The sequence below is a fragment of the Malurus melanocephalus genome, unplaced genomic scaffold (genome assembly GCF_030028575.1).
Source record: "Malurus melanocephalus ecotype Western Australia unplaced genomic scaffold, MMel_1.1 scaffold_17, whole genome shotgun sequence".
NCBI classification, from domain to species: domain Eukaryota; kingdom Metazoa; phylum Chordata; class Aves; order Passeriformes; family Maluridae; genus Malurus; species Malurus melanocephalus.
The window spans coordinates 2411748-2433950 of NW_026623249.1; the positions used below are offsets into that span (position 1 = coordinate 2411748).

Here is a 22203-nt window from a genome sequence, read left to right on the forward strand (position 1 = left end):
TGGTGGGGCCGCGGAAGCCTCCCGGGCGCTGAAGCCGCCCCGCCGCCCTGGCTGCCAGCGCCCGGCCCCGCCGCGACCCCGGCCCCGGCTCCGGCTCCGGCCCCGCCGGCGGGGGCGCYCCCGCCATGACGGTGAGTCGGGACTTGGGGTTCGGGGCTGGGAGGGGGCGGGGGACCCTGGCTGTCAGCCGCCGCCTCCGGGGATCGCTCCGCTCCGAGGGGCTCTGGAGCCGTCGCTCTCCGGGGGACTCTGCCCCACGTCTCGAATCTGTGGCAGWTCTGCCTTGGCTTCCTTCGGTATCWCCGCCAGGGTTCCCCCAGGGATCTCCGTGGCCGCTTCGGCCCCGATGGGCACCACCCCACCCAGATAAGCGTGAGCGTGGACCGGGCTGAGGCCAGGCCAGCTCACCGCATCCATGACCGCAGTCGGATGCGAAATTCCTGTCCCTCTGGGTGTGGTGAGCTCCTGCTCCCTGTGGGAAACAGATGCGGTTTGGGGCAGAGAGCATCGCACCCCTGGGGCGAGCTTTCCCTGGCACAGGCGGCTGCCGGGGCAATGGAGGTGACAGGCTGCGCTGCGCCCGCCGGCGTTTCGCACGGGAGCGGTGGGGAAGGGAGAGCCAGTCGCCCGCTGGCTCTTCTTACTGCACGTGTGGATTCGGGAGCGGCATGTGCGCTCCAGGCTGGGAGTGATTTTGCTTTCACCAAAGTGAACTGGAGCGGTTTTGCTTTGTGTTTTGGACTGGGGCCCACGCCTTGTGAAGCGGGTTCCCTTTTTAGAGAGGAGACRCTGTGCTTTCCGGGCGGCTTGAGTGCCCCTTGCACCATCTCCCGGAGGCGACGGGAAGCAGTGCCCCAGGATCTGCAGTCCTGAGGAGCTTTTGGGAAGAGCAGGAGGCACAGTGATGACAGACGCTGGTGATGAAAGGACACACCTGACCATTCTGCTCAGACACTGAACTTTCTCAGCCTTCCACAGCCTCTTCTCCACTTCTCCATCCTGGTGCCTCAGTACCACCCTCGATTCATTCCTTTGCTCCCACCCTGTCCCTTTTCCTTCTTTGATGTTTACATTCTTCAGATACTTACAGACTGTTATCACCTTCCCTGTAGTCCTTCTTCAACCAGAGCAGGCAGCTGCTGCTCCTYAACCTGCTATTGCAAGCCGGTCTTTCCAGATGTCACATAAGTCCCCAGCTGCCTGAGACCCCSTCCAGTGACTCTTCCTGGCCAGCTGTGGGGCTGAACATAAAACTCTGATGGGCATGGATGCAACTGGGCAAAATCACTGCTGCCACCTCCCAGGCCATCTGCAGCCCCAAGCCGCAGGGCCATGCATTTTGCCGGGGGTGCATCCTGCCACATCATTGCATCTCCGGCACCCGGATCTCTCCCAGCAGCTCAGCTTTCCTGGATGTTTCCTCCTCCTGCTGCTGGGCCATTTCCTCTGGATGAGGGGTTCTATTTGAACCCCGTGCTCTTCTCTGACAGTATCCTGAGATTTTTATGCTGGGTGAAGAAACTGGATTTGGTTGTGGGGAAGGGAAGAAAAGTGTCTTTAAGCACATTGTTTATCAGCTGAGGCCTCAACTTATGGTACTGACCCTTCTATCACAAGAATAGTTCAAAGACTATTCTATAGAGCTGCAGCTCTGTGTCTAGGGCTGGCAGRGAAGGCAGAAACCCTGTTTGCCTGCCCGGGAGAAGTCCTGCAGGGAGATTTTCTGGCCGCAGCACTGCATTGGGGGCAGCAGTTCTGGCAGGACATTGTGGCAATTTTCCCAGCGGCATGCATCCCATTATTATTAATTGTTTTGGCACCTAATGCTTTGGGACTGTAAATCCTCAATAAGATGAGACCCAACTGATCTGTACAACAGCCCCAGCCAGGATTCCTTTCTGTCTTTCTCTCCCTATATTGTTTTTCTGCCACCATGGAGCCTGCCCATCTCTCTCCCTTCTGTTGAGCGCACGTGTATCCCGGGAGGGGGGAGGTTGTACTTKGATGTTTTGTCTCCTTTCCTTCCCTCTCGCCATTCTGAATTCAGAGCTGGAGCTTAAGTCACTGGACTGGAAGGAATAACGGGAAAAAGGGTGGAGCTGCTGTCACGGAGAAAGAATTAATTTTTGGGGTGCTTTCTCAGGGCAGCAGTGGAGCCGCCACAATGTCTGGGTTGGTGAGGGTGCATAAATCCCCCTCCACTGCTAACAGTGCCTGTCACCTCAGCAGGAGGAGAGGTTTGGGAACCTCCCATGTCCTTTTGCTCTGTTTTCCCTCCCTTTCCAGGGAACTCGGGGCTGCCGGATGCTTCTGGACAGGCCTAAAGCTGTAGCAGGCAGTGACCCTCCCCTTGGCAGGACTCCTTGATCCTGCTCGAACCAATAGCTAGAGYGCCAGGGTGGGCCGACACATACTCGGCTCTTGCCGCCCCATAACCTTGGGTGTAACCCACGAGCAGCATCTCAGGAAGATGAAAGCAGGGAAAGGTTTTGCCTGGCTGTGCAGCCASGGAGCTGGGCTTGTGGGGCAACTGTGGCTGGCCACTGCACTTGTGCCAGAGATGTGGAAGCTGAGCCACCTCCTCACCAGCTCCATCTCAGCTGGTGGTTGTGACACGTGGGGATTGCTGGTGGCTTCCACAGGACTGGCCAGTGTGGTGCTGGACCTCCCAGAGGTCCAGCTCTGGCACCGTCACTTCTCCAACGCTGTCCCTGCCTGGTTCAGCTGCAGAAGAAGGATCAGGTTGGCAAACTGTCATCCCCAGGAAGAGAGACATTTGACTGAGTTCTTTGATGGTGCAATTTCCTGGGAGCCAGCTGGGTTGGGAGGAGGGACCAGCTCAAGCCTGTTTGACTGAGGCAAAGCCAGGGAGAKAGGTTCCCTGAGTCAGCTCTCTGGTGCTCCACCTTGGGAAGAAGATAAACTGGTTGGGATGCTGCACCGGCGACATGAGGTTAGGAGGCAGAAAGTGGAGGGAAACCTTCTTTGTGGCACAGGGTGATCTAGGTGAAATTCTCTTCATCCTTATCTTCTGTAGCTGTGGCTGGGCAGAGGGCAGGCTCTGTAATGGGAGGGAGCAGAAAGAGCTGGGTAAGAGAAAAACCTTCAGAATCTCAGATAAGGTTGAACCTTGGAGGGAGAGGGGAGAGGATCAAGCACTGACTTCATCTCTACCCTGGGGTACGTCGTTTAAAGGCGACGTGTTTTCACAGCTGTTGTRTTGCCTCCTGTAGGTTTTCCATGAGGGCTGAGCTCCTCATGTCTTTAGTAAATGATTGCTGATGAAGTTACCAGAGTGACATAGCTCTGGGGCAGGAACAGCAAGGGTTGGGACAAGGCGTGTCTAGTTCTTTGTGGCTTTGCCTCCATCTCTGAGGCAAGTCCCATTGGTGGTGGTGGTGCACTCCCTTTTGCCCACTCTCCTTGTCCCTGCCTCCCCCTCTCTGAATAAATACCTCTGAAGCACCTTGTGGAAACCACTCAGCTGCATATTTTCCTTTATTTTTCTTTAAACCTCTTCCCTTATCTCCGGCTTCCTCTTACAGGAATGACTGCCTGCTGCTGAGATCTATGCCCAGTTCTCCTTTGCCGTAGGGTCATATGCCCTCACGAGTTTCTTAAAAGGCTATTGCCACTGTTCTTCTGCCACTGGGGACTCACCTTCCACCCCCTGGCATGGAAAGCCCTTTTGTAGGTCGCTCCAAGACAGTAATTCTCTGTTTTGTCCTTTCCAGCCCGATCTTCTCAATTTCAAGAAGGGATGGATGTCCATTCTGGACGACCAGGGAGAGGTAAGCCTGAGATGAGAGTCTGCCTCTTCCCCTCTCCCCTGCTGCTAGAGATCCCCAGTGAGCCAGTTGATTTCCTTCCTCCTTGCTCACTGATGTTTCTCCTGCTGGGAAAGGCAGTGGGAAACCTTCGGTGGAGGTGCCTCACTGTGTGCATAGACACAAAGTTTAATCCAGTGCCTCTCTCCCAGCTGAGGGTCAGGAGGGGGATCTGGGAGGGACGTGGAGGAGGGGGAAGAGAAGGCTGAGAGGTCATAGTGCAGAGCRTCCCTCCCTGTTCCTACGCTTTCCCTGGTAACTGCCTATCCATTTCCCTCCTGTCTTTTCCCTTCCCTCCCCCTGCCCGATGCGCCTGCAGTGGAAGAAACATTGGTTCGTGCTGACCGACTCGAGCTTGAGGTATTACCGGGACTCGAACGCGGAGGAGGTAAGCACAGTCAGCCTTTCGCCAGCCCATTCTTCCTTCCTGGACAGTGCGGAGAGGAGCACAGCCCTGGCACGACAGGGCTGCTCCAGGGACAGGTGACAGCAGCGTGTCCTCCTGAAGGGTGCCAGAGGTGCCAAGCTGCTCTTTGCCAAGGGGTGATGAAGAGGATGAAGGCAGGGTGGCTAAGTCTGGGGGTACTGTCAGTGGTGGGAGATGAGGAGAAGGGCTGCTCCTGTGGCTGGGCATCTGTGACACTCTCCATCCATGTTGCTGTGGGTTAGAGGAGGCCATGCTGTGCTGGGGACCTGAACCTGGCTCCCAAAGACCGAGCCTGGCTCCCAGAGTGGGGTGAAGGCGGAGATGGCATTTTTCAAAGCTGGCTGAGCACTGATGTCCTAGTGGGTGGCTGTGCTTGCAGGCTGATGACCTTGACGGCGAAATCGATCTCCGTTCCTGCACGGATGTGACGGAGTTCGCAGTGCAGCGCAACTATGGCTTCCAGATACACGTGAGTGTCCGGCAGCGTGTGTACAGAGTGGTGGCACCAGGGGACACTGGGTGGGCTGGGTGCACCCTCCCTCTGCCAAGATGCTGAGAGGCAATTCATACAAATCTTGTGCCAGCATCATGGCCCAAGGTTGTTTTTTGACACGTGGGTGACACTGCTTTGGAACATCAGAGCTGCTTGCCTGCAAAGGAAGAAAGGAGGAGGAGGAGGCTTTGCAGGGTTGGCTGAAGGCTGTACTGGAGGCAGTCCATGAGCCAAGCTAAATGCCAGGAGTGTCTGATTGACATGTTGGCCAAGGCAACTTTTCCAAAGCTGCAGAGAGGGAGTGGTGAGTGCTGCAGATCTCGATGTAACCTGGCTGACCATGCTCTGAGTGACAACCTGTATCCTGGTTCCAGTCCTGGTACAGTCCTGTCCTCAGCTGTTTGCTGTAGCAGCAGGAGGTGGCTGCTAAGGCAGCATGAGAAATGGTATTTCTGTGGGTGTGCAGGGCTGGACACTTCATGATCTGGGTTTCCCTGTRCCCTGCTGCTGGCAGCAGTGGTGGCTCCTGACTCTAGCAGTTGAACAGCTGAGTTGTACCAAAGCATGTTTGGCCCAGTGTGCCAGCAAGGTTTCTTTTGCCTTTGCTTGGAGATCTTCTCATGAAGGATGTGTAACAGGCTTCCCCTCAAACAGTACATCTCCTCTCTCATTCCTCCACCTGTCCCCAAGAGCCTGAGACAGAGGGTGGCCTTCTAACAGCCCAGTGCCTGTGTATGCTGGTGTCTGTGGGTCTCAGGGAGCCAGTGGGAGCTGCTGCACTTCCACTGGGTGCTGACAAGGCTTCTGTCACCTCCCTATTGCAGACAAGGGATGCCGTCTTCACCCTGTCAGCGATGACCTCTGGCATCCGGCGCAACTGGATCGAGGCCCTGAGGAAGAATGTGCGCCCAGTCAGTGCTCCAGACGTCACCAAGTAAGAGTTGCACGGTGCTGCTTGTCCTCTTCTCCCTTGCTGCCCCTGACAGACAGGGGCTGGGAAGGCCCCTCTGGAAATCTTACCACTCCCAGATCAGTCCTGCCCTTTGCTTCTTCTGAACGTGGTTTAGTTACACCAGCCACTGGGTTGAGAACCTGATGGCTTCCTTTCTTGTACCTGCTTTTGGTCTCACCACATCAGTTTAGACGGGTTTCTCCACCAGCATAGCTGGAACTGGGSTGAATCTTTGCGTGGAGAAATCCATTTCCCTGAGGGATGGGATGCTACAGGCCCTCTGCTCAGAGTGGGGTTCTGTAAGGAGGGGCTTAGAGAGGGTCTGAGCCTTGGGCAGCTGKCAGTGCTTCTGCTGGTCTCCTTTCCCACGTGGTGCCTCTCCTTTACTAGTTGCTGCTCTGCTTTCAGACTCTCTGACTATGACAAGGAGAACTTCCATAACTGCGTTCCCCAAAAAGGCTCACTCCGGAYGGAAGAGCAGCAGTGGCCAGGCTCAGGCTCTGAGGGGAGCTCCAAGGGCAGTCACTGGAAGGCAGATGGGCAGCAGCATGCTTTTGACTACGTGGAGCTGTCTCCCTTGCCACAGGACCCTGGGAATCAGGGGTCCCTGCAGAGGACGAAAGGGAGCTCGAGGGTCTCCGACCGAACTCCCAAGTACGAGGAGCTGGAGCGGGATTTGGCCATCCGTTCGGAGGAGAGGCGGAAATGGTTTGAAAGCCCCGACGGTAGGGTCTCAAACAGCGATGGYCCAGCAGGAGACTCCTCCCGCAAGGCCGGGGAGCAGGACCTCCCTGCTGCTCCACTTTCAGAGGACCAGCGGATTCGTCTGAATCAGGAGATAGAGAAGAAGTGGCTGGAGCTGGAACGCCTGCCCTTGAAGGACTTGCGGCGGGTKCCCTTGACAACACTGCTGAACCAGAGCAAGGGGGGCCAGGGAGACTCCAATGAGGTCCTGAAAAAGGAGGTAAGAGCATCTCTCCTCTCTGAAACTGGAATTCTGCTGGTTTCTTAATGGATCCCTGGCAGCAGGAGGCTCTGCAGAAAGGCAAGGCAGAGGTGCAGGGAGATGTTCTTCTTTCTGGCTCCWTGAGTGCATGGAAGCTTTTGCAGTCTGTTAATGCAAGGCTGGAGGCCAGCTCTCACTCACCTGCAGAGGTTCCCCAGACCATGTTTTGGTCTAGGATAATTTGTCTGGTGGCACTACTTGTGTGGAATCTGCATTTCCTTGGGAGTACATTCACAGCCTTTCTTCTCTGGCTGTTCCCAAGCCTGCCACCACTTCACCTGCTAGCCTCTGAAAGGAGCCATGCAGGGGTGGTTTCCTGCAGCATGGATCCACCTCTGAAAGCTGGGATGTCTSCTCCCTTCCTTGCTAGCACTTACCAGGCTGGGGCTGGCTTTGGCAGTTTGGTGCTTTGGCAGGCTGCCGGGGAAGCAGATGTCTCCATTAGCCATGCATTGTTCTCCCCATCCCTAAGCCCAGGGTTTGGATGTGGCACATTGGTCAGGCCATGGCACTTTTCCACTCTTGGCTGAGCATCTTTCTCTCTCCTGCCTGGCACAGATCCAGTCACTGCAGGCACAGCTGGAGTCCTGCTGGGCCAGAAACGAGAGCCTTAGGGAGGCAGCAAAATCCCAGGGAGACRCCCATGTGCCCCGAGGGTACATCTCACAGGTGAGTAGGGTGCAGGACTCRGGGCTGGGGGTCACTCCCAGTACCAGTCTGGGAAATGCTGGGACTCAGCTTATTGCCAAGCAGGCATTGCTAATCATTAGGTTGCCATGGTGACCCTAACTGGCCCTGTTTGTAATCAATGTTAATTACATGAAACTGGAATTCTGCTGGTTCCTTAATGTGGTCCCTGGCAGCAGGAGGCTCTGCAGAAAGGCAAGGCTGGTGCGTGTTGCATGACCTTAAAGGGCCAGAGTTATAAAGGGAGAGAAGGAGAATTTGGGGAGAGGTGCAGGATCTGCCCCTTGCTTTGCGCATGGGCGGGATGCTGCTCTGGGCTGTGGGGGTGAACTGTCCCCCAGCTCGGGAGCGGGTCAGCAGCTTCCTGCCGAACCTCTGGTGTTTTGCTGCTCACCACATGTGGGTCTTGCTAACCAGGGCTCCTCAGTGTCTTGTTAAAAGCAGTCTGTCAGTCAGTCAGTCCCTGGGAACAGTCCGAGCCCTGGTCAATTTGACAGTGCAGCCCGTTCGTTTGCTGGGACAGCACGTGGGAGAGCCAGCAAAGCAGAATCTGCTCATTTTCAGCCTCTCACTTCTCTCTGTTTATTTATTTTCCCCTCTCATGGACTCATCCAAAGCAAGCAGGGTCGCATCCCGCAGGGAGTTCCTGTGGATAGGCTTCTGTTCTACCACACAGTGGGGTTTTCAGGATGGACCTTACGTGTTGGAAGATACTGGGGTGGAGGGGTTTGGCAGGGCAGGAAATTGGGGCTGGAGAAGTGTATTGCAGTGGGTTGGCTGTACCTAGCACAGATAAAGAAACCCACAAGCCCTGTAGTACCCAGCCCAGATACTTACCAGTCTCTGTGTTATCATGATTTAGTATTTTCAGCTCACAGGCCTCTTTATTGTCAAAAAAAAGCAAAAGCAGTGGGGAGAAACTTCCTTATCTTCCTAATAACTTGGCTCAAAAAGCCAGCATTTCACATCTGAGGCCAAACTTGGCCRTTCCCCAAAGGATTTGCTCTCTCACAGTCTGCCAAGGGTTGCAGCTGGTCCGTGGATAGATGACCAAATTGATCCCTCACCTTTTCCTCTCCTTTGGTTGTTCTGTGAAGGGCTTGTATTCACCTAACATATTGCAGTGTCTTTTGTGTGAACTTTTGTGGGGAAGGAGTAAGATGGCACAGGGCTGTTGGGGGATGTGATGACTTCCTAGCTCTCGGCTGATGTTTTTGAGGCCCAGGCTTTTAATAATAATGGCATGGTTTGTTGGTGAACAAGTCCTTTCTGAGAGGCTCAGGAAGGTGCCCCCAGGATCTGCAGAGGGAGTGACAGCACAGAACCGAAGTGGGAACCTCTTTGCTTTGGTCTAACCTTGGCACTTGGCATAGAAAGGACAATCCCTTTGGTCTCAGAGCCGTAAGAGAGGAGGGAGAGCTATGTGAGGAAGATCCCTGCTCATTAGGCTGTGGGGAGGGCTCTTTGGCAGCCTCCATCAGRCCACAGGGCAGTGCCGGGTGTCACTTTTCAAGAGAGGAGGCTCGGTTTTCATAGATTCCAGGGGATGCTGCTTCATTTAAAAGGCAGATACTGAGATGCACTTCCCACTGTTGATCTCTTCCAGCCAGGCAGTGCAGCCCGGTGTAGGGTCAGGACTGTGGTGTTGGSCATGTTATTCCCAGCACTTGGACCAAGAGGGATGTTCCCATCTTGCTGCTTTGGTTTTAAGAGCCAGAGGAACGTTCTTCCTCTGTAAAGTGCAAAGGGGGGTTGCAAGGTGTGTGTCCTTGTCAAATGGTTGTGTTCAGTGATTAAAGTGCCACTTCACTTTGAGAAGGAAAAGACCCTCCTGGGAAGAAAYCTCCCTTCTTTCAAAATGTCCCTGGGCTTGGGTGAGGTTTGCAAAGGCAAACACGAGCCCAGCCAGGTGCCTGTCCTGRCCCAAGCCCTTCCTTCTTCCCTCGTGCTCTCTCACACCTCCTTTCCKCCGCACAACAGGAGGCGTGTGAGCGCAGCCTGGCTGAGATGGAGTCATCCCACCAGCAAGTGATGGAGGAGCTCCAGAGGCACCACCAGCGGGAGCTGGAGCGGCTGCGGCAGGAGAAGGAGCGGCTCCTGGCAGAGGAAGCGGCGGCCACGGCAGCAGGTAGGAGCAAACATCAAGCTGTGGCCCTGCTCAGCTGGGTCTCTCCTGCCTCTCCCCAGTGTCTCTTGCCAGAAGCCAGTTGTCCCAGTTATCTGACTGTACTGGTGTGAGGCTGACACTCCTTGGAGCACAAGCTGTGGTACTTCTCACTGCTGGGGTGCTGGTGGAGGTGGTAAAGATACTGAAGGAAATGGGGTTGTGCCTCTGTGGATGGGTGGGAGGGGACCAGCACCTTCTTGTGGGCATGCAGAAGTGGTAGAGAGCTCACACACAGTGCCCTGTGTTAGTCCCCTTGGCAGCATGGTGATCCTGGCATGTGGAGAAGGTAGGGGATACCCTGAGGTCAGAAGGGAAAGGAGGGGGAGCACAAAAGACAGATCTGGGAACCTGCAGTGGCAAGAATTCAGCCAGTACCCTGGTGTGGTTTCCCTGAAGCTGTCACAGTCTGATCCCYRTTTCTCCTTGTCCTCCTCTGCAGCYATCGAGGCACTGAAGAAAGCCCACCGGGAGGAAATGAATAAGGAACTGGGCAGGACACGGAGCTTCCAGCAATGCAGCTCGCTCCCAGAAGCCCTCCAGAAGCAGCACCAGTAAGAAAGCACCTCTCTCACTCCCTTTGTCCCATGATGCCACCTTGTGCCAGTGTCACCACACCCCATCTGCAGCTCTAGCTCTGAGTTGTCCCTCCTGCCACCTCCCCAGCTTGCTCCTGAGGAGTGGTGAGTGCCCAGCAGTGGCTGCCAGGGCTGCTGGAGCTGTAGGGCAGGGAGGTTTGTCCCCTGCTTGGCTCTTTTGCCTGTAGCACCTCCCTCTTATCTATTGCTATTTCCCCTCTATTTTCTTCATGGAAAGCTCCTCCATTTCTTCTGCATGGCTTGAAGCTCCAAGAAGCACCACACTTGTGCAGGAATGTGGGAACTGAAGCTCTGATTCACAGGGAGCATTGTTTTGTGCCAATGGCTGATGTGGGCAGAGACTGGCCATGGCAGGGGGAGGTGATGCCAGTGGCAGGGGTTTTGGGGCAGCGATGAGCCRGCGCCTCTTTGGCAGGTTGGACGTGGAGTCGCTGAAGAGGGAACTGCAGGTGCTTTCTGAGCAGTATTCCCAAAAGTGCCTGGAAATTGGGGAGCTCACCCAGAAGGCAGAAGAGCGGGAGCAGATACTGGAGCACTGTCAGCGAGAGGGGAAGGACCTCCTCCGGAAAAATCAGGCAAGAGAARGGCTTTCCCTCCCAGCAGAGACTGTGGAGCGTATTCCTCCCTCACACAACACAGCCCCTCTGTTAAAATTCCCCTATTTGTTCATATTTCTTCCCTTCTGAAATTTTATCATCAGAAAGAAAAAGATTAAGAGACAGAGGCTGTCTCAACTGTGGCATTAAACATGGCAAGTTTATTCTGCTGGATGTAGATGCTGCCATTGCCTGTGGACAGGKCATCTAAGCTGGAGAAGGGCTGGATGAAGATGGAACGGTCAGGACAGTAAGAGGTCCGTGGCGTGGCTACTCTGATGTGTTTGGCTTTGCCTGCAGGAGCTGCAGACCCGCCTCTCAGAGGAGATCGGGAAGCTGCGGAGCTTTATTTCATCACGGAGCTCTGGGGACCGTGCTTCGCACAACAATGAGCGGAGTTCCTGTGAGCTGGAGGTACGGGAGTCCCCCTTGCTGCCCCGCTGCCGTCATCCCCACCCATCAGGGCTCTTCTCCTCTTGATGGCTTTGGCTTGGAGTGAGTGGGAGGGGGGTGCCGAATGGAGCAATGGGAACAGTGCAGSAAGTGGAATGCGAGCCTCCCCTCCGCCGCTCTCTCAGGCTGCTTGCGCCCTTTCCTGTCCCRGCCCTTCTGACCCTTCCTTCCTTTCCTGCCGCTGCACTTGCGCCAGGGCCTGCTGGCCTTTGTGAGGTGGTGGCTCTTGAGTCACCTCTGGCTCCTCTCCCTCTTCTTTGGTGCAGGTGCTGCTGCGGGTGAAGGAGAATGAGCTCCAGTATGTAAAGAAGGAGGTGCAGTGCCTCCGGGAGGAGCTGCAGATGATGCAAAAGGTCGGTGTTTCCTGAAGCCGTTGGGAAGGCAGCAGGAGAGGGAAGGGAGGAAAGCACCAGGGCTGCATATCAGTAGGGTTTGACTGGGTTTGATGGGATGCTCGAGACAAACCCTCTTGTCACCTGTGCTGCTTGTCCTTGCTGACTGYAGAGCACATAGCAGCTCCAACAGTTTGGAGAGGCGTAGACTTAACTTGTACACGGGAAGAGTTACRGAGACTTGGCTGCTGATTTCCCCAGATGTATGCACACATAAGCACAGACATGACAAGTGGGAAATCTGGGTGAAGGCTGCCTGACACTGCTTCCCCTAGTTGTCCCCTCTCTTAGTGGATGTGTTTCCTTGGACACTGTTTCTGGGTGTGCTGCTCCCTCCACTGGCAGCAGCTCCTTTAGAGGAATTTTCAAAGGCCCCTGCCAAAGAGGAATCTGAAAGAGGCTTTGGAATTCAGTGATGCTTCAGGAGTTTATAACTTACTCACATAAGTTTTTGTCATATAAGCAGCTGCACTCGGTTCTCTYGGTGGCCTGCATTCTTGGTGGGGTTTATTTTTCTCATATGACTGCCCCACATGCACACAATCCATGATAAAGGCTGCATCACCTCGTCAATCTGATGCTGCAGATCCCTACTGCTGTGGGACCAGCATCTCTGCCTTTCTCTTTGGCCCAGTGTTTACAAAGTGATACCTCCATGCTCCTCTTCTGAATGGTTTCTGCATGGCCCAGATTGGGATGGGCTTCAAACCCATGGCTAGCTCTCTGCTCTTCACCTGCTGGTTCTTCTGCTGGGCTCACCTTGCTGCCACCCTCCCTAACACCAGCCCYGAAACATGCTGACCCATCTCCCTCCCCTGGCAGGACAAGAGATTTGCCTCAGGGAAGTACCAAGATGTCTATGCAGAGCTGAATCACATTAAGGTGCGCTCAGAACGAGAGATCGAGCAGCTGAAGGAGCACCTGCGCCTGGCCATGGTGGCTCTGCAGGAGAAGGAGTCGCTGTGCAACAGCAAGTAACGGTGAGCACTGGGGATGCTGGCACGTCCCCTGCGGCTCCAGGTGTCTGAGACTGGCTGCTCCAGGGCCGTGGAAGCTGCCAGTTTCTCTTGCTCCACTCAGTTTGGAAACTTCAGGCTTAAACTCATTCTCCTCTGCTTCTCGCATCCTCTTGGGCTGCTCTCCTGACCTTCCTGTTGTCCCTGATGTTCTCCCGAGGGCCCTAGCCCACTTTTGATGGTGCTGCTCTTCATGCAGTCAGCACTAATCACTATTCAACCAGGCTGCTTGTGGGAGCCAGGCAAATGCTGGCCTTCACCCTGTGCTTGGGTGACAGCAMGAGTAGTTAGACATTCCCTCTGTAGGTAACAATTCTGCTCCCTTCACCTTTGAAGTGGTTTCTCTATCGAAGCACAATAATTTTAGGTCTGCATCAAAGCGGCCACAACTAGACCCAGCCCTTYTCCCACACTCACCTGCAGGCATCTCTGCCACAGATGGGGGGAGAATCAGAGTGACAGGAACAAAGGCATCCTGTTGTCCAGAGTGCTTCTGCTTCTTGCTTGGATTGGGGTCACCCTTCTCCTCCAACACTTGCTAATGGGCGCTGAGATGAGTGGGTCTGTAGCAGGGCACCAGACAGCCATCTGCCCAGGGAACTGAAAGGATGACATTTCTGTGCTCACTGGACTCTTTCTAAACCGTTTCTGGTTTTGTCTCTCTCTAGGTCTGCTCTACGTTTGCTATCTGTTCTTGTTTTGTATTTGCTCCATTCCTCACTTGTGGGGAAAGGGAGGTCGAATCCCTATCCATTATCACTTGGCGAGGAATCCTACACACCCAGCCTCCTCACTCCCCTCCCAAAGCTTTTTTGATGAACCCTTTTTGCCTGCATACCTGAGCACGTTGTTTGGACCGACTGCTTACATGCACCTTCTTCAGGATTTTATATGTGAAAATTATATTTTATAGAGGAATTTTTCCCCCATGGAAAGGAGGGGAAGAGGAGGAAAGCTTTTACTACATCACCAGCATTTTTCTAACCTGAAAAAGAGAGTCTGTTTTTTTCCCCCTTTCCTAACCCCATTTCTTCTGGCCACACAAAGCCACTTTTGGCACATATTCCCTCTATTCCAAGTGTCTCCATGGTCCCCCTGGGATGTACAGCAAGGACCACACTCCTCCTCCCCATGCCACCCCCAGGGATCTGTGGAGAAGATATGCAAGCCATAGGAGGGAGCTGCTGGGGCAATCTGCCATGGATGTGCTTGCCTGAGATGTTTGAAAGAGGACACCTTGGCAAGAATCTGCATGATCGAGCTCTCTCCGTGACTGCCCTTTTGGCTCCTGCAAGAACCAGAGTTGGCAGGAGCCCAGAGCCACGGGGCTTCTCCTTTCTGGGGAACAGGAGCTGTGAGGCTGCTATTGCACCCACTCGAGCCAACCTCCCCAAGGCAGCAGCTGCTGCTGCTCCACTGTGCCCTTCAACTTTTAACTTAATAAAATCTCCCCCTTTCGCTGAGAAAAATGTGTTCCTTGAGAGAAAGGCTTACCCTGTGGCCCTAATCAGTGGTGAGGGTGTGTGTGTGTGTGTGTGTGTGGGGGGGGGTGTGGGGGTGTGTGTGTGTGTGTGATTTTTCAGGGTTTTGGGGTATACTGACCAGTTGCTTCCTTTCTTCAGGATTTGGTGAGGGAAAGCAGCAGGAGTGCCCCTGGCCAGAGAATGAGAGACTTGCAGTGCTGTTATCCAGAAGTTTGCTCCACCTTTGAGTTTGAGGGGGAAAATAATCTCCTTCACCACACTGCTCCCAAAATTCCTTGTTGACCCTGATTCTCATGGAGGAAGAACTGAGCCTGGGCTGCATTATTAAATCCAATATTGCAAGGACACATGGCTCTGCAAATTACTGTCAAAGTAAACAGTATACAGAGATCTTGGGATGAGAGGGATATCAAACACTTTCCTCCTACTGTTTTTCTTTGTGAAGCATATTGCTTTTTTTTGTCAGGATGGAGGACCTGGGGGTGACTACTTCTCGTTCAGCCCCATCCCAATGTAAACAGGAGCTATTGTTCTACAGAGAGGGTGCTGGCGATTATGGAAGAGACCTAATTGTGGGCACCTTCTGGGGCTGGAGGCAGCGTCTGAAGAGAAGACACAGGGGTCAAGGAGGATCCTTGGATGGAGGTGACAGATGTGTTGRCTTGGAGCCTGGAGTACTGAGACCTGGGGAGGGAAGCAGAGTGTAAGAATGTGGTGGCAGCCAGAATGAGGGGAGTTAGGGTGGCACTCTTTTGCTCAGCAAGTGTTCACGTTGACATGGTATTGGCATCCCCTGGGGCAGGAGGATGCAGGTCTGCCTTTCCCTTGGGAGGGGCTGCAGGGACTACTCTCCTTAAGTAAGGCAACCACTTTGTTAGTCACAAATTCTGGTAAAGTTGGGTTGCAGATTTTAGTCACGTGCACGAAGCTCTTGGGCAACCCAATGGATGGTGCAAGAGTCCAAGCAATGAGCTCAGCTCCCCACTATGCCTGTCAAGCACCAGGACTTGCTCTTRATGGTTCTTGGCTTCCTGCCTCTGGGCTAGAAACCATTTTTTCTCTGTGCTGCTCAAGGTCCAGGCTTTTCCCTCTGCCTTCCAGCAGGACATGGCTGTTGCCATCAAGCTTGGAATGGGGTGACTATTTGGTATTCAGGGGGTTAGGGTGGCAAGGAAGATGAGATGAAAGAATAGCTCAGGGCAACTGTTTTCAGCCTGCAGGGCTTGGTCTTGCCATAGGGATTTATTGAAGCCAATAAAGGAGGGGAAAAAAAGAGTTCAGGGCAGAGTGTTGGGGGCCGGGTKGTGTCTGTGTTTTTTAGAAAAAATAACCACTCAAACAACAGTCTGCATAGTTGCACCTACTCCTGAGGGAGGAAACTCCCAAAACTGGGGCAAGCAGAGGGCAAGCAAGAGGTGAACTGCAAACTGCTGTTTGCACAGTGCTCAGCACCCTGCTCATCCACCCCTTTCCTGAAGAGTTCAGTATCTTGTGTTTGGGTTCGTTTGTTGGGGTGGGATGTTGTTTTTTTCCATTCTGGGGAGGGCTGCTTAGCCTGATAAATGTGTGGCGTAAGCACAGGTGAAATGTGTGTGCCCCTGACATGTGGTGGAGCTGCCACTCCTCCAGGCTCTGTGGCTGCAGATCAGCCCCGGGCAGGGTAGGACCATCCCCTCATGCTGGGGTGATGGGGGACGCCACCTCCAAAATTGGCGCRGCAGTTATCAGGCAGACCCTGTCTCGTCTGCATCAGGGCGATAAGGTTACCCCGTCATCTGCACATCCTTATCTCCTGGGAGCAGGGGAGCTGCGTTGAGGAAGAGTGGCTGGGAGAGATGACCAAAATGCCCATGGATGACAGGCATGATGGCTGGCAGAGCCCAAAAAAGATCCCACCGTGATGGTCATATTCCATCTGCTTGTTCACAGCTGGGTTGTGGCTGTGAGAAATGTCACAGCCTCCAGCACAGGGAAACCCTGCATCTGTAAAGCGCCACAGTTGCGTGGGAGCCAGCATCCCAGCTCACATAAGGAGCTTGCCCTTAAAAACCACCTTGTAAATCTTTTGAAACAGTGGTAATGGGTCCAGCAGTCAGAGGCAATGCCCCTTTGCCATTTATTTGTGTCCTTCAAGCCTGCTCTGCTCCTAGCAGTGGCCAGGCTGGGTGGCATCATGCTGGGCCGACCACACTGCATTGCACACTGGGACTCAAAGCTGAATCTCTGATGAGCACAGCTGGAACATCAGCTCATTTCCCTGTTTTGCTGTTAAAAAAGCACAGAAGCGCTTGGATCTGAGTACCACCGAGACGAGTCCCACTGCTGGGCATTTTGAGTCTCTCTGAAATGGAAACTGGGTAAAACGAAATATTTTCTCTGACATTAATTGCCAGAACTGCCCTGGTGCTCTCAAAGGACGATGAACAGCTGTTCTGTCCCTACAAGGCAGGGGCTGTTACCCGGTGGATCCGTAGCACATCCACAGTGGACATGGTTTGACCATTTAAGACAAAATCTGCAGCTGGAAATGTGTGAATTCCCATGGGGTCTGGTTGAACTCAGTGCAGGGAGGGAGGAGAAGGTAAACAGGATTACAGAGAGGATTCTTCTGCCAGGCTCTGTCTTCTGGAGTTTGTCAGAGAAGTGGGATTTCCCAATCTCTGCCGACTAATACCAGAAAGGGAAGGCACTGGAGGTTTTGAGTGGTTGGGTAGCAATTCTTGAGGAGAAAAGTAGGTGCAGGGGGTAGCTCACCTCATCCTGGGCATGGTGGCAGGTTCCCATGGCCAAAAACAGGCGTGAACCCATGGTGGCACATGTGGCCTATGGAAATAACTCTTCCTTCTGGATGAGACCCCTGTGCTGTGCTGCCTGCAATGGAGTGCCAGAAGTGCTGGACCTACTTCCCAGCGATAGCAGGGCTTGGCAGCATGTGAATTCCACCTCTAGCCCTGAGATCCTGCCAGGGGCTAGAAAATCCTCTCATCCTCTCAATCCTGACCAGTTCATGTTAAAGGTGCATTGTCAAAACAGTGCAGGGTTCAAGGGGTGCATTGGTATATCACATGGGGTGCTTGGGGGTTTGCCTTGACCAGGTTACCCCCATGTGCAAAGCCAACAGCAGCCTGATGAGCTGTGACCTCCTGTGCCTTCCTACCAGTGATTTGCTTGGGGCTACAGGATCTTCCCCTTAGTTTGACTGGCTAAAAATTAGGGATCTTGTCTGTATGAAAGGGCCAGAACCTCCATGCATAAGGGAGAGCGTGTTTGTTTGTGAGCAGCGGCACCCGCCGGAGGAGGCTGAGCAGCCTGGATCAGCTGCAGGAGGTGCCCAGGTGAATGGTTGAGATTAGACCCCTAAGGTGGCTAAAGTTAGGTAAAAGCATTTGCAGCGTCCCTCCCTGCCGCCTTTCCCCCCACCGCCTTTGCCTCCCCATCCCTGCACTGGATTGATAATGGCTGCCTGGGCTTTAGGGCTGGAGCCCATGGCACTGTGCCAGTCCCGAGGGCCAATTCCTGAAGCTCCTCATCTCCCCTTAGAGCCTGGTGTATGGGCGAGTTGCTCATGACGGTTAAAAACTTGGATGTAAATAAAAGCAGATGGTGCCTTATCTGTGTGCCTGGCTTGCCTACGTGCAGGCAGCCAGCRCCAGCAGTTTATTCCCAGCTAGGAAAAATGAGAGGTCCTTCGGTGGGTCAAAGTGTTGTACAGGGGCCACCAGAGCTCCCTGCCCATGCCCTCCATTTGGGATGGAAAGCCATGTATTTATTAGGTCTTAAACAAAAGCAAACCCTGGGAGGGTGGGACGGTGGTTATTCCACTCCACAGTTAAGAGCGATTTGCTCCTAATAAAATCAARAGGTTTGCAGGTGCTGAGAACCTTTCCCACTCCCCAAATGGAATGGAGCACATGAAGAAACTCCATCAGGGAGGAAGGCACAAGGAGATGCACTTGGTAGCCCTTCCATCTGTGGGAAAGCATCAGTGCCTCCTCTCCAGCCAGGTCCTCACATCATGCAGGAGCGGGTATCAAAGATTTCAATTTATATTTAAATGTAGTGRTAGGACAAGGGGGAATGGCTCTAAACAGAAAAAGGGCAAGTTTAGATAATATAGTAGGAAAAAATTGTGAGTGTGGTGAGGCACTGGAACAGGTTGCCCAGAGAAGTTGTGGACGCCTCATCCCTGAAAAGTGTTTTAAAGACAGGTTTGATGGGGCTTTGAGCAAGTTGGTCTAGTGGAAGKTGTCCCTGCCTATGGCAGGGGAGTTGGAACTGGATGATCTTTAATGTCCCTTCCAACCCAAACAATCCTATSATTTTATGGTTCTAATTTCCATTATCTCAATTTCTACTATTTCTATTATTTCARTTTCTGAATTTATATTTGTATTTATGTATCTATGTTGATTTTTTTATGTGTATTCCCATGTGTCCTTGGCTGGTGGTTTTCATGGCTCTGGACATCCAGGGCACACAGAGCGTATCAAGAGGGGTTCACTGTGTGTTTTAATGCCATGCTGAAGCATTTTGAGGTTTGGTTCTCCTCTGAGTGCTGCATGGTGTGTTGGTGGGCACCAGGTGGCTGCACCCGCGTGTTTTTAAGAAATAAGGGGAAAACATCATCTAAATCCTACAGGCAAGATGATGATAGCAGCTATATTTAATCTCCCAGGAACAGCCGACACCCAGCGGGGAAAGGATGGCTGATTGCCACCATGTCCCCTCACCAAGAGTTGTGTGTGTCTCCCAAAACAAGGGGACAGCTTGTTATTTGTGACCCCTCACCATTCACACGCAGGGCTGAGCTGGTGTTCCTAAARCACCTGATGGAGAGCAAAGGGGCAGAAGAGGGAGTAGAGGCACTTGGCCATGGGGTATTGCTGCTGAGCTGATWTGTGCTCAGTGCTCATCCTTTTCTCCTTGGCACCATCCCCAGTGTCTTCTTTAGTGTCCCTTCTTGCCCCCTTTCCTTGTCCCCTGAATATTTTTGCAGTATGTCTCTTTGTGTCCCCCCTAAATGTCTCTCCCTAACCCCCTTTGTCCTCCCTCTGCATCTCTTGATGTTGCTCTGAGGATCCCTGACATGCCTGTCCCTGTCTCACCAGTGTCCCCAATGTCCCCTTCAGTGTCCTTCCTTGTCCCCACAAAATATTCTTCCAAGTGCACCTTGTACCTAGGTTGACCCCCTAAATGTCCCCTCCAAGTCCTTGCTCTTCAATATCCCACACTGATCCCACCAGTGTCCCTCCTTGTCCCCACCATGTGTTCCCCCAAATACTCTTATTTATTCCACAGTGTCCCCCGGACTGTCCCTCCCTGTCCCTCCCGGCGGGTCGGGTCAGGGCGTGGCAGGGGACCCGCGGGACACGGGTGGCGCGCCCGGGGCAGTCCTCCCCGCGGTCCGCACCGCGGCTTTAAAGGGARCTCGCGGCGGGTGCGGCCACAGAGGCACCAGCGGGGGCACCGGCGGCAGAGCGGCACTGGCTCTGCTGCGGCTTCACCCAGCCACCGCTCCCTTCCCAGCCTCTCCCCGCCCAGGGGCGGGCGAGCCACACTTTCGGCCGTGAGAGCATCGCGGGGCATCGAGGGACGAAGCACTCGCCATGAGCGACAGCCCGATCCCACTGCCACCGGCTCCGGCCACCAAGCCCAAGCGGCCCCGGTCAGCGCGGCGTCCGGCAGCCCACCCAGCCTACTCGGACATGATCACGGCAGCCATCCGGGCTGACAAGACCCGCGGCGGCTCATCCCGGCAGTCCATCCAGAAGTACGTGAAGAGCCACTACAAGGTGGGCCCGAATGCCGACGTCCAGATCAGGCTGGCCATCCGGCGCCTGCTGGCCACCGGAGTCCTCAAGCAGACCAAAGGAGTTGGTGCCTCTGGCTCTTTCCGCCTAGCCAAGGCCAGCAAGGCGAAGAGGTCTCCAGCCACAAAGAGGAAGAAGGCGGCCAGGAGGTCCACTTCGCCCCGGAAACGGGCTAAGTCCAGGAAAGCCAGGTCTCCAACCAAGAAGCCCAAATCTGCCGCCAGGAAGGCCAGGAAGAAGTCAAGGAGCCCGAAGAAAGCCAAGAAGCCAAAGACTGTTAAGGCCAAATCCCTGAAAGCATCCAAACCCAAGAAGGCAAAGCGGTCAAAATCCAGAGCCAAGTCCAGTGCCCGGAAATCTCCTAAGAAGAAGTGAGAARTCTAGAGGTGTTTTGGTACTCTCCCTGTTGGTTCTGTAAATAGCTATTGCCTTTATTTTTACTCCTTTCTATTGCATTTTATAAAGAATTTATCTAGTCCTGAATGGAAATAGCTAAAACAAGGCAGTTGATGAAAGAAAAAAGGGAACATCTTTGGTATGGAGAGTTCCAATTTTAAAGCATTACTGGTCTGTGTTTTTATTTTGATGTCTCAGAAATTTCTTGCATGTGTGTGTCCGTTGGTTTTATCAATGCTGGGCTGCTTGTTGTGTATTGGGAGTGATGGTGACTGTGTGTCTGTTGGGTTGTACAGGATTTCAATTCCTGGTCCTACCCCAGCTCCTGGGGGGTTGTGTGCTTRCTGGGGTTGGGCAAAGACACTGGTGGGGAAGGTGGAACATAGCCCTGGCCTTCCCTGGAGGAAGAAAAGGGGTCCTGCTCCCTCATCCACGGCTGCAGATCCCCACCATGGAATGAGGTGAGGAATGTTGGGCTGCTGCATGTGAGGTTCAGCTAGTGCTGGAGATAAYCAGGGCTGCCCACCTGCCTGTGGAGCTGCGCCAGCACAGCTGGGTGGTGGCAGGGACTCCTGGGTGGCAGGAGACACGAGGGCTGGAGTGGGAGGAGCAAGGCCAGAGTCTGTCCACATTGGCGTTCAAGGAGTTGAAGGGACCCATGAAGTGGGATCACTGTGGGGAGAAAGAACAAACACAGCCATGAGCACCTTTGCTCCCTATGGAGGAACATCCTGAGGCGGTGGGCAGCCAGGGCAGGGTGAGGCAGGACTACTGSGCTCAGCCCTGCTGTGACCCGGGGGCTCTGGCTTTGTGCCCAGTGGGGGCTGGCACGACTCCAGGATCCTGCCAGAGCCCCTCCCTGGGCTGGGCTGGGTGACACTGACAGCCAGGGCTGGCAGAGAGCCTGCGGACTGGCCTCACTGCTCAGCAGGGCAGCCAGGGCTGCCTAATCCCTYTTGGCTAGAGACATAAAAACTTCTTAATCATCAGGATCCCCAGCTCCTGGGCCAGCAGCTCCAAAATCCCAGGGGCTCTGGGTACCCAGTACCCTTGGGCTTGCYGTGCCTAAATCTCATAAGCCCAGGGCTTTCATCCTCTCCCATGACTCCCAAATTCTTCAGCCTGTTCTTCCTAAATCACTTGGGCAAATGGTGCCCGAGTCTTTTAGCCATTGAGGATTCCAAATTGTGTACTTCACAAATCCTTGAAATCCTTGGCCAGGATGCACCTMGTCCCTGTGGGCTCCTGTTCCTAAGACTCTTGGATCAAAGGCTCCCAGAACATATAAGCTGAAGACCCYGAACACTTTTCAAGAACCTGGTACCTAATTCCCCTGGCATGAATGGCCTGAACCACTGTGGCCACAGAATTCTCCCATGAGCTGTAGTGGAGGAAGGARATGTCTGATCCAGATAGAACAGGTTGCCCAGAGAAGCTGTGGATGCCCTATCCCTGAAAATACTCCAGTCGAGGTTTGATGGGGCTCTGCACAACCTGGTCTAGTGGGAGGTGTCCTAGCCCATGACAGGGGGCTTGGAACTAGGCAATTTTTAAGGTCCCTTCCWACCGAAACCATCCTATCTCTCTGTGAGTCTTTGCATCTAAAGCCACTGGGCCTATAGTTTACACACACATTTAGCCAGAGGTGCTCAAATTCCATGGGTTTGGGTGTTCTAWTTTTCAGCTGGTAAATCCAAAACCTCTCTGTCCAATGGATTATTGGTCACTTCAGCTGGATATACCCAAATACCACAGACCCTTTCTTCATTATCCACAGTGGTGGGTACCCATAAACTACCTAGCTGCCACGATCTAAGTCACCTGTGCTAAGGACCCCGAATCCCTAGGTAGAGGCACCTAATGCTCCTCGGCTTGATCTTTAAGGTCYGTGGTGCACTGTT

General features: G+C 53.8%; 2 protein-coding genes across 7 annotated transcripts in view; both read left to right on the forward strand.

Annotated features, from left to right (window-relative positions):
- TRIOBP (TRIO and F-actin binding protein) overlaps window positions 1-15215 on the forward strand; it is a 20019-nt gene extending 4804 nt beyond the window's left edge. Inside the window, exons 1-14 of one of the 6 annotated variants that reach the window (XM_057388084.1) lie at window positions 47-131; window positions 3735-3791; window positions 4147-4215; window positions 4634-4723; window positions 5572-5681; window positions 6108-6663; window positions 7264-7374; window positions 9373-9520; window positions 9999-10110; window positions 10571-10730; window positions 11052-11165; window positions 11471-11557; window positions 12419-12576; window positions 13281-14120. In XM_057388084.1, coding sequence (XP_057244067.1) covers window positions 126-131; window positions 3735-3791; window positions 4147-4215; window positions 4634-4723; window positions 5572-5681; window positions 6108-6663; window positions 7264-7374; window positions 9373-9520; window positions 9999-10110; window positions 10571-10730; window positions 11052-11165; window positions 11471-11557; window positions 12419-12574 — 1776 coding nt within the window. In that variant the 5' untranslated portion in view covers window positions 47-125 and the 3' untranslated portion in view covers window positions 12575-12576; window positions 13281-14120. Of the gene's footprint in view, window positions 1-46; window positions 132-2917; window positions 2954-3734; window positions 3792-4146; window positions 4216-4633; window positions 4724-5571; window positions 5682-6107; window positions 6664-7263; window positions 7375-9372; window positions 9521-9998; window positions 10111-10570; window positions 10731-11051; window positions 11166-11470; window positions 11558-12418; window positions 12577-13280; window positions 14140-14234 lie in introns of those variants that run through there. The other 5 variants (XM_057388075.1, XM_057388053.1, XM_057388061.1 and 2 more) reach the window with 5 other exon arrangements.
- A 3431-nt stretch (window positions 15216-18646) lies between these two features.
- Window positions 18647-20479, forward strand: LOC130587176 (histone H5). Its single transcript, XM_057388144.1, has one exon. It carries the CDS (start codon window positions 19703-19705, stop codon window positions 20279-20281), a length of 579 nt encoding a protein of 192 aa, XP_057244127.1. The 5' UTR covers window positions 18647-19702; the 3' UTR covers window positions 20282-20479.
- The last annotated feature ends 1724 nt before the right edge of the window (window positions 20480-22203 follow it).